A 12,046-nucleotide genomic window follows, 5' to 3' on the forward strand; every position below is an offset into this window, starting at 1 on the left:
GCCCATCAGGGGGTTGGAGAAGCTCCCCCCTGTCACTCACAGAGTAGGGCCGATAGGGGAGTTAGGGCACCGCCCCCTTGTCACACACACAGAAGGGCGGATCAGGGGGTTTGGGCGCCGCCCTCTATCACCCACAGAGCAGGGACGATCAAGGGGTTGGGGCCGATGCCACTGTCACACTCAGGGCAGGGCCGATGGGGAGGTTATGGCTCTAGCCCGTCACACACAGAGCAGGGCCCGTGGGGGGGGGTTGGGGCGCCACCCCCTGTCACACACAGAGCAGGGCTGATCAGGGGGTTGGGACGCCACACCCTGTCATACACAGAGCCGCAGAGCGATCAGGGGGTTTGGGCGCTGCACCCTGTCATGCTGATCTGGTGCCAGGAGGCCTTGCGGCTCCGCTGATCCCGGTGCTGGGAGGCATATTACCCTTTTACTATATAGGATAGAGGCCTGGGGGCCGGCTGGTTTGCCCTGAAGGGTGTCCTGGATCAGGGTGGGGGTCCCCACTGGGGTGCCTGGCCAGTCTGGGTGAGGGGCTGAGGGCTGCTTTCAGGCTGGCGGTTTTGACTGCTTTCAGGCTGGCAGGAAGCTCCCAACCACTCCTTTTTTTCTTTTCTTTTTTTCTTCTGGGCCAGCTTTAGCTCTGGCTCTAGCTCTGAGGCTTCCGCTGCTGGTTTGTTTGCCGTTCTATAATCGAAACAATGTATAACTTCAGCTCTGAGATCCCAGCCAGCTATATTTGTTAGAATGTTTCAAACTGCCAGCTCAGAGGCCGGCAAGTCAGGCGGGGAACGTTGGAGTCTGCAGTCACGGGAGCAAGCAAGCCTCACGTTCGCTTCCAACTGCCTGGCTGCCGGCCGCCATCTTGGCTGACAGTTAATTTGCATAAGGATACGCTGATTAGCCAATGGGAAGGGTAGCGGTCGTACGCCAATTACCATTTTTCTCTTTTATTAGTGTAGATACCATTTGTGATGTCTTCGCTACATTTGGTGCTTTTCTTCTATGTTTGGGAATTCTTGCTCTACATTGGCAATGAAAAGCATGTTTCCTAGTGTTTACCTCAGTGGTTATCATCTGATTCAGATGTTAAATTTTCATTCATGCCTTTAGAACCAAACTGTTTAAACAGCAACTCCTAGCTTTCAGCAAAAATCTGAATGTATGATACTGCCATGGCTCTATGAGAGAGTGGATGAAAAAGGGGCTCTGCGATCAATCTGGCTGAAAGTAACCTCACAGGGTGATCTGATTATAAATTCCTAGCTGGACAAATGATGATGGATAGTCATGTCCCATGTCTATAAAAAGGTTGTATGTGCAGTCACAATAAAATATTTTTTGCGGGGACCCATTCATATAGCTTTTATTACAATATATTTTAATAATTGTTCTATTTTTATTGTTGTTAACTCACTGTGCCTAATGTATAATCTGAGTTTCATCATAAGTATGTGTGTAAGGAAAAAAAGTATATGTGAGTTCTGTACTATCCATGGTTTTAGACATCCACTGGGGGTCTTGGAATGTATTTCCCAAAGATACTGTACTTTTATTTTCCTTTCAAGGACTATGAGCTCTAATCTCTACATAGGACCCTGCAAAAGCAATTTTTTTTTTTTTGCAAAAGCAATTTATTATTTTTTTAAATATTTTTTTTTATTGATTTCAGAGAGGAAGGAAGAGTGAGAGAGAGATAGAAACATCAATGATGAGAGAGAATCATTGATTGGCTGCCTCCTGCACGCCCCCCACTGGGGATTGAGCCCGCAACCCGCAACCCGGGCATGTGCCCTTGACCGGAATCGAACCTGGGACCCTTCAGTCCGCAGGCCGATGCTCTATCCACCGGGTAGGGCTGCAAAAGCAATTTAAATAAGTTTCTCTATCTACATTGGAAAGGAAGAGTTGGCCTCTTTATTGTCTGTACTATAGAAATTGTACTATAGAAATTAGTTTGCTCAGGCTGCTAAACAAAATACCAAAAATCGTGTGGCTTAAAAAAGATTAATTTTTTCACAGTTCTAGGAGCTGCAAAGTTCATCAAGGTTGTGGCAGGATTTAGTGATGGTTCTCTTCCTGGTTTGCAGATGGCCACCTTATCTCTGTACCTTCAAGTGCCTTTTCCTTGTGTTAACTAAGAAACATTCAAACATGTGAAGAATTTTTGTGAGTTTATTTGTGCCAAACTGTCAACAAATGCCGGGAAGCAGAATCTCAATGGATTGGGATAATGCCTCAGAGAATGGCAGTTTTGCACCTTGTTTTATACATTAGGATCAAAGGAGAAGATGTGTATAACATGAAATCCATTGGTGATAGCTTAGGGAGGTGGGAGAAAGTAAAGGTGGGGACCTCTGGCATTGGATAAAAAGTAAAATGATAGACACATCTTTTATATAGGTGAGTACAGGATAATTAACAGTCAACAATTAACATGGTAACAATAACAATGAGGACTTATGGTCCCCCATCCTGGTGCAGTGGTTGTGCTCTGAGGGGTGTGGAAAAAAGGGAGTTACCCTGACTTTCCAAGATACAGTCAAACCTCCAACTCTCCCATCTGAACAATTCAGTTCTGGACCAAGTTGTTCTCAGAGAAAATGTTTCAGTTGTCAACCAGAACTTCAGCTTTCGATCTGACAAAAAGCATCTCTTAGGCAACAAAGGAGAGAATGTTTTTGTTGGCAACAATTAGCACAATTTTAAAACATAAAGAGGCCATCCAGAGTGCTAATGTTGCTAAGGGTGTGAAAGTGCTCACAAGACATTACCGGCAATTGACTAGGTAGAAAAACTGTTGATTGGATAAGCATAAAGCAGCTGTGATAGCAGTTAGGCCGTGATAGCATTTCGGAGGCAGTGATAATATGAAAAAAATCGTTTAAAATTAGTAGGGAGTGGTTTGATAAATTTAAGAAAAAATGTTTGTTTATAGATTAATCAGTACATTAAACATGTATATAAGAAATCATTTGAGGGTCTGGAACAGATTAATTCAATTTACATGATTTCTAATGGGGGAGAGGGGATGATTCGGTTTTCGAACAAATCACTTCTCCAACAGCCTTTTGGAATGCATTAAGCTGAAGAACCGAGGTTTCATTGTATGTTAGCATAGATACAAAAAGACAATAATAAACAGGCTCAGTTAAGATAAAGATTGTCCTTTGTCAGGGAAGATACTGGCCTAGGACATGACTACCCATCATAAACTGCTTTTAGTTAAAAACACACACACACACACACACACACACACACACACACACACACACACAAAACCCCACATTTTTATTTCACACCATCCTTTGTGGTTATTTTAGGATTCTGCGTTTGTAAGACTGCCTCAGAGGCCTCCCCTGAGCTTTTCAGGTTTAGTATGTGGCCCCTTTTTGTCTGTACCTGTGTGCCTAAAGGCAGAGCAAGAGAGTAAGCTTTTAAGCTCTGGTGTTTCTTATAATCTTATCCAATCATGACTTCACCCTTATGACCTCATTTAACCTTAATTCCCAGCTCTAAATACAGTCGCACTGGGTGTTAGGGTTTCAACATATGAATTTTGAGAGATGTGTACATTCATTCAATCTATAACATTTTACCTGTGGCCCTCCAAAATGAATGTCCTCATTGCATCAGAAATACATTCATTCTATCCCAACAGACCCCGAAATCTTAATTCATTCCAGCATCAACTCTGAAGTCTAAAGTCCATTGTCTATCATCTGAATCCAGATATGGGTAAGACAGGAGATACATTCATCCTGAGACAAAATTCCTCTCTAGCTGTGAACCTGTGAAACCCAGCCAAGTTAATGTGCTTCCAAAATATATTGGTGAGACAGAATAGGATAGTTATTTCAAAAGGGAGAAATCTGAAAGAAGAAAGAGATGACAGGTCCCACGCAAGCCCAGAACTTAGCATATCAAATTCCATTAGATGTCTCAAGAATAACACTCTTTGGTTCAGTGCACTGCCCTCCAGGCTCACTAAGGAGGCAGTGTACCCCCATGGCTCTGTGGGACAGCCATGCCCCCAGGCACTGGGCCATGACCTTGCTCTTGAGGCACTGGGTGGTGGCATCCTGGTTCCCCATCCTCAAACCAAGGAGATCACACCTTTTGAAACCAGTCCTGCCTCCTGGGCCTGTGGTAGGAGTGGCGGCCCTGCCATCTCTGAATCAGCTTTGCAGTCAAGCTTCCCTTTTCTTGAAGGATATCTCTTGTTTGTGCTAGGTAACTAGGTCCCATCTGTAGAATCCTAGAAGTCTTGACTGCCCTTTTTTTCCCTATTTCCTTTAGTCCCAGCTGGAAGTGTTTCTGCTGATATAATACAGTCTTTATTCCTGGCTTCTGCTAAGGTGATTAAGTTGATGGCTCTCATCCATACTAATCTTATCAAATAGTTTTTCAGCCACACCTTTAGTGTTCAGAATAAACTTTGTCTTTTTGTAGTATGAATAGGCTGAGCATTTTCCAAATCTTCAAGTTCTGTGTCTCTTTCCTCTCTCATTTTACTAAAAGTAGTAAGGAGAAAACAGTTCTTTGATACTTTGCTTAGAAATATCCTCAGTTAAATATTCAATTTAATCACGCAAAGGTTCAGCCCAGTCCTTAGCCACTTTTTAACAAGGATCTCCTCTTCTCCAGTTTCCAATAACATAGTCCTCATTTCTGTACGAGATCTCCCCAGAATGGCCTTTGATGGCCATATTTCTACCAATAGGCTCTTCACAGCAATATAGGCCTTTTCTGGCATGCACCTCAAAACTCCAATCTATACCCATTACACAGTCCAAAGCCACATCCACATTTTTAGGTATTGGTTATAGCAGCAACCATTTCTCAGTACCAAACTTGGTATTAGCTTGGGCTGCCACACAAAATACCAAAGCCTGGGTGATTTAAACAACAAAACTTATTTCCTCACAGTTCTGGAAGCTAGCAAGTCTAAGATCAAGATTGTCAGGGTTTGGTTTCTGGTGAGAACTCTTGGCTTGAAGATGTTTGCTTTTTTTCTGGATCCTTACATGGCCTTTCTTTTCTTCTCTGTGCATGTGAGGAGGTAGAGATGGGGGACAGTGCAAGCTCTCTGGTGTTTCTTATATGGACACATGACTGTCAGCCCCACTCGCATATCCTCATTTTTTCATAACTCCAAATGCAGCCACACTGGGAGGTAAGGCTTCAGCATATGAATTTTGGGAGTGACACATTTAGTCCATATCAGACATGTAAATACAAAATATTCAAATTCTTCTATAGACATTATCTTCATCAGTGACACAGATTACACCTTAGAACCAAGCAGACATCTAGAAATCATCATAGATCCTTTTTTCTTTATTCTTTCACAGCTAATTATTTATCGAACCATTCAGTCAACTTTACTATCTCTTAAATCTGCCTTACTTTACCTCCATTGTTTTTAAAAAAATATTTTTATTGATTTCAGAGAGGAAGGGAAAGGGAGAGAGAGAAGCATCAATTGTGAGAGAAGAATCATTGATCAGCTGCCTCCTGTATACCCCCTACTAGGGATTGAGCCTGCAACCCGGGCATGTGCCCTTGACTGGAATTGAACCCAGAACCCTTCAGTTCGCAGTCTCTATTCACTGGAAAAGCTCTATCCCAGCTAGGGCTTCACCTCTGTTTTTAGTTTAGGCCTTCATCTGTCTGAACTATGCAGTAGTTGCTCAACCAGTCTTTCTGCTGCCTATGTCTTTTCAACACAAAACCATGCATGTAAGTAAGCATAAACCTGATAACACTCAGGAATAGTGTAGTGTCCGTCCATATACTTGTACCTTCTTTCATCAGGATTGTTTCAATAACTTAAATTGAACAGAAAATAAATAATATACAGGGTTTTATGTTTCTCACACACAAATCTGAAGATAGGATATGCAGAGATTATATGGCAATTCCATGGTAATCTAAGCTTTTCTGTCTTTTTATTGACTTTAGAGAGAGGGAGGGAGAGAGAAAGGAACATCAATTTGTTGTTCCAATTATTTATGCATTTATTGGTTGATTCTTGTATGTGCTCTGCCTGCGGTTTGAATTCATAACCTTAGTGTATAGGTACGACACTCTAACCAAGTGAACTACCCGGCCAGGGCTAATTTTTATTCTATTTTCCATCTTGCCCAAATTTTTATTTTTAAAGTTTTCAAAGTTTCACTTGTACAATTAACACTTTTATGTTCTTCTTGTCTACATATTCACCAAGTGTTAGTCTGTTTATTTTGAATAAATAAATAAAAAAGACTGTTTATTTTCAGTAAATATGGATTGTGGCAATATTTCAGTGTCTGATATTCTATTTTGAGCATAAACAATAACTTATTCAATTTATACTCTGTTGATGGACATTGTTTCCTTCTTATAAATGCTTTAAAAAGCTTATTGTACATTTTCTGCCCTGGTCGGTGTGGCTCAGGGGTTAGAGTGTCAGCCCGTGCCCTGAAGGGTCGCAGGTTCGATGCCTCAGTTACAGCTTTGTTCCCCACCCCCTGTTGGGGGTGTGTGGGAGGCAACCAGTTGATGTGTCTCTCTCACATTGATGTTTCTCTCTCCATGTCTCTCTCTCTCCCCATCTCCCCCCTATCTTTCTCCCTTCCATTCTCTCTGAAAAAATAATGGGGAAAAATATCCTCAGGTGAGGATTAACAAAAAACAAACAAAAAAGCTTATTGTACATTTTCTTGTTATAAATGAATAACAAAACATTACAAAAACAGTTTTTCAAATAAATTGTAACCAACAGTGTGTGTGATTATTATTTTATACCTCAGTGATTGATTTACTTGTCTCCTCCACTAGACTGTGAGTATCCTAATTTGTTAATGAAGCCATTAATGAAAATTAGCCATCTTGAAGAAATAGGTATATTCCAGTAGCTAAAGTAATTCTTCTCTATTACTGTAATTTATGAGATGAGTTTTGTTTTTCATTTTTATGTTCTAACAAGGAAAAAAGTATATTAGTGTATAGGGAATGTTAATATTATGAGTCCAATTTTTAATGAATTAAGCATCTAATTCACACTTTGGCTACTTATTCAAGCATTAGCTCTTATTGTATTATCATTGCTCAACATGTTGTTGAACCCATGACCTTTCCCTCCCTACCACAGACACTTATTGAATGATAGATAATCTATGTGCCAGGCACTCTTCAGTCTTTATCTTGCTGTTCCTTTCTGCTTTACTTGAGACTGTAGACCAGTCCCTTCTTCCTCTTGTTTGGAGACCACACACTTGTTTTTCCTGTTGTGACTATTCCTATCAACTTTCTTTAAGTATTTTTTTCCATACACTCTAAGAATTGATCTCTTCCAGTTTCTTCCTATATTTGATGTGTTCTTACCAGAATGTATCATCTTTTCTTGATCACATCCTCATTTTCTTATATTCCCTTTCTACATGATAATGCTATCTTTCAAATTTCTCAATATAGAATCCTGAGTATCATTATAGATTGCTTTTACTTTCAAACAAGGTCCAAGTTCTACTGACTTTTCTTTCTAGATATTTCCCAGATTTAGCTCCTCCTTTTCTTCTTGAAGTAGCAGTCTACTTTTTGCTTCCAGGTTTGTTCAGTTCTCTACATTACTGGTAGAGTGAACTATCTGAATTTTATCTGTGTCCTGTTTTATGTTTGCCTGGAGTTTCTATCTGAATTGTATCTGACTGTATCCCTTCCTTATTATGACAGAACAGAATTTCTATCACTTGGTCAATGATTGTCTCTCTAAACTTATTATTTACTATTCCCTGTCTTGTTTATTTTATTATAGTACTATCAAGTCTCCATAAGTTCTATATGTATAGAAACAAACTGTTATCTCTGCTTGGTAAGACCTTGTCCCCTTTGCTCGGATTAATCTTTAAAATATTATGTAATCATCTTTTCTGGCCAGAAGTCTTTCTTTTCTTCTAGCATGGACTAAAAATATCATTTCTGTGTCTCCTTTGTGATCATTGTACTGACTGCATAGCATTAAAGAGTGTTTATTTTTCTGTCTTTGTAGACAGAGATTGATTGTTCTATTCAATGAAAAAAGTCTTCAATGCCTAAAAGGAAGTAATGGCTCAGTAATCATTTTTTGATAGTATCTGGAAATTTTAGGTTGTTAGAATCATCTATTAATAGGTTACATTATCTGTAAATGATGACAAAAATTTAAGCGAAACTTGGGGTTATTTTCCACTTGGATAGGTGCATGCTTAAGGACTACAAACAATATAATTTTTATCTCAAATGAATGAGTACATTGCTGCTGAAAACATATTAATGCCAGAATCTAATTCCATTTAATTTACCTGCTAACTTGAAATACTTGTTGCCTCTTCCTTGCCTCTGCTTGAAATTTGTATATATAATCTGTTGTTTGAAAATAGTGGGTCAAGAATTTTCATATTTTCTAGATTAGATTTGTAAATATTAGAATTATGTCTAAATATCTTTGGGTTTGTTTTACTTATCTGGGGAGAGAAGTAATATTTGCCAAATTTTATTAGGAACTGGGTTGAAAAATGAAGATTTCTTTTCTTTTCTGGTTTCTTATCCATCTTCTATTTCTGAATTGCAGTTACAGATGTAGAGCTGAAGCGACTGAAAGATGCCTTCAAGAGGACCTGTGGACTCTCATATTACATGGGCCAGCACTGCTTTATCAAGGAAGTGCTTGGGGATGGAGTGCCTCCAAAAGTTGCTGAGGTAATCTCTGTGTTCTAGGTGTTCCTTTGAGATAGTTACCCACCAGCCTGAATTTTTGTGGGGCCTCTTGGTCTTAACAAACTTAAATTCCCCTTTATTTTTCTTGCTGAGTAGGTAAGTTTTAGATGTCAATATGGCTATGTTCTTAGAGGCTAAATGGAAGTACTGCAGAGCTGCAATTCTGCTTCTTTTGTATTTCTGAGCTTTACTAGCCACTGATTATGATCATGAAACCATTTGTATGACTGGCGTCTCATTCTTGTAAACCTCATCACTCTGGCATATTTTTATGTTGGGGTTATGTTTTATAAATTTTGTGTTAAAGAAAACCTTTTCATATAAAAAAATTAAATTCTATAAAATTAAATGTTGTAGATGAAACACTAGCTTTTTGGAACTTGTAAAGGCTTATTTAAATTCTACTGAAGTTTTTAGATAGAAATAAAATGTGCTAAGTTGATAAAAATATTCCCTTTCTAAAAATAATAAGTTTACTATTTTATAGGTATAGTCACAGATATGCATATGTCATTCTAAATGTACAAAGAGAATAAGATTAATAAAACAGGGAAAGTTATAATAGGAATTTTTTTATTTTTATTGATTTCAGAGAGGAAGGGAGAGAGAGATAGAAATATCAATGATGAGAGAGTATCACTGATTGTCTGCCTCCTGCACACCCCCCACTGGGGGGGATCGAGCCCACACTCAGGCATATGCCCTTGGCCAGAATTGAACCTGGGACCCTTTAGTCTGCAGGCTGACGCTCTATCCACTATAGCTAGGGCTATAATAGGAATTTTAAGCTTGGTATATTACATAGAACCATAATTCACCATTCCTAATTTAATTAGAGACAGTTTCTATTCTGACCTGACTTGTGTGCTTTTGAATCTTGTGGTTTACATGATACAGAGATTACATTTTTGTGTGTGTATGTGTGTGTTTTAATTTTTTTTTTTTTGGTGGGGATATATGTTGCATTAATTCTCTTATATGTATTGTATAAAATTGTGTAGTTCTTGTTCTGTCATTATTTCAGATTTATGACAGTTAGCTTTTTCCTAATATGACTTACTGGGTTCTCTGTTTCAGTATGAATTCACCTATTGCTTCAGTATGAATTCACCTATTTATTGATTTAAGAGAGAGAGAAACGCTGATTTATTATTCCACTTATTTATGCATTCATTGGTTGCTTCTTACATGTGCCCTGATGGAACATGCAGGGATGGAACCTGCAACATTGGCGTTATTGGGATGACCCTCTAACCAACTGAACTACCTGCCCAGGGCTGAAATCTTTCTTGATTACTGGAAATAAGTTTATATAATTTTGCATTCTTTGTTGTTTACATCTTAGTTTGAGATTTTCAATAGTGATTACTCTCCGAAAATTTACTATGTAGATGATATTGTTCTAGTGATGATATTAAAGATATTTATAACCTCTTTTGTTTTATGATGAGTATTCTAGTTGACCTTGTGATTTAATAAACATAAATTCAGCTGTTGACACAATGTTTGTCACACACTGATACAAATAGTTGAGTTAGGTTTTGATTTTCCCATTTCTTATAGAGTTATATAGCGTTTACTTAATAGTTGAGTAGTATAATGTTTAGGTCAGTATAAAGCTACCAGTGGCTGTAGGTAAAGGCACCAACTGGCATGAATTTAGGAAGAACTTGCCCTGAGCATGCTTGGCTCTTATTTTGAAAGATTAAGGTCAAATTAATAATGGTATTTTTACTGTAAGTCTGCCTTAGGCGAGACAATTTTTTGACTGTCATGGAAAGTCTCTTAGAAATGCGCTCGCTTACTACAACTTTTACATTTAAGAAATAGGAATGATATACCAATATATCAAATTTTTCTCCATCTGAAAGGACTTCTAAACCTAAGAAAATTTATTTATTTATTTTTTTAAAAAAAATATATATATATTTTTAAATTAAATCTTTATTGTTCAGATTATTACATTGGTTCCTTTTTTCCCACCATAACTCCCCTCCACCCAGTTCCCACCCCACCCTCCGCCCTCACTCCCCACCCACTGTCCTCATCCATAGGTGCACAATTATTGTCCAATCTCTTCCCGCACCCCCCACACTCCTTTCTCCCACAAGAATAGTCAGTCCATTCCCTTTCTATGTCCCTGATTCTATTATAATCACCAGTTCATTCTGTTCATCAGATTATTTATTCACTTGATTTTTAGATTCACTTGTTGATAGATGTGTATTTGTTGTTCATAATTTGTATCTTTACCTTTTTCTTCTTCTTCCTCTTCTTAAAGGATACCTTTCAGCATTTCATATAATACTGGTTTGGTGGTGATGAACTCCTTTAGCTTTTTCTTATCTGTGAAGCTCTTTATCTGACCTTCACTTCTGAATGATAGCTTTGCTGGATAAAGTAATCTTGGTTGTAGGTTCTTGGTATTCATCACTTTGAATATTCTTGCCACTCCCTTCTGGCCTGCATAGTTTCTGTTGAGAAATCAGCTGACATTCGTATGGGTACTCCCTTGTAGGTAACTGACTTTTTTTCTCCTGCTGCTTTTAAGATTCACTCTTTGTCTTTTGCTCTTGGCATTTTAATTATGATGTGTCTTGGTGTGGTCCTCTTTGGATTCCTTTTGTTTGGGGTTCTCTGCGCTTCCTGGACTTGTAAGTCTATTTCTTTCACCAGGTAGGGGAAGTTTTCTGTCATTAGTTCTTCAAATAGGTTTTCAATATCTTGCTCTCTCTCTTCTTCTGGCACCCCTATAATTCGGATGTTGGTACGCTTGAAGCTGTCCCAGAGGCTCCTTACACTATTTTCATATTTTTGGATTCTTTTTTCATTTTGCTTTTCCAGTTGGGTGTTTTTTGCTTCTTCATATTTCAAATCTTTGACTTGATTCTTGCGATCCTCTGGTCTGCTGTTGGGAGTCTGTATAATATTCTTTTTTTTTTTTTAAATATTTTATTGATTTTTCACAGAGAGGAAGGGAGAGGGGTAGAGAGTTAGAAACATCGATGAGAGAGAAACATCAATCAGTTGCCTCCTGCACGCCCCCTACTGGGGATGTGCCCGCAACCAAGGTACATGCCCTTGACTGGAATCGAACCTGGGACCCTTCAGTCCGCAGGCTGATGCTCTATCCACTGAGCCAAACCGGTCAGGGCTGTATAATATTCTTTATTTCAGTCAGTGTATGCTTAATTTCTAGTTGGTCCTTTATCACAACATCGAGGGTCTCACTAGATTTCTTGAGGATCTCACTACATTTATCGGCGGTTTCTAGAAAATTCTTGAAAAACCTAAAAAGTGTGGT

At 38.8% G+C, this 12,046-nt stretch overlaps 1 protein-coding gene across 5 annotated transcripts in view; it reads left to right on the forward strand.

Moving 5' to 3' along the window:
- The window catches only part of USP32 (ubiquitin specific peptidase 32), a 122,759-nt gene that overhangs the window by 27,080 nt on the left and 83,633 nt on the right, over positions 1-12,046 (forward strand). For 4 of the 5 annotated variants that reach the window (XM_023756831.1, XM_023756829.1, XM_006092236.3 and 1 more), the window contains exon 2: positions 8,597-8,724. The exons of the other annotated variant lie outside the window; for it this stretch is intronic. In XM_023756831.1, the coding sequence (XP_023612599.1) occupies positions 8,597-8,724 (128 nt within the window). The remainder of the gene's footprint in view (positions 1-8,596; positions 8,725-12,046) is intronic. 5 annotated transcript variants of the gene reach the window in all.

Source organism: Myotis lucifugus, unplaced genomic scaffold, assembly GCF_000147115.1.
Source record: "Myotis lucifugus unplaced genomic scaffold, Myoluc2.0 scaffold_99, whole genome shotgun sequence".
Taxonomy (NCBI): Eukaryota; Metazoa; Chordata; class Mammalia; order Chiroptera; family Vespertilionidae; genus Myotis; species Myotis lucifugus.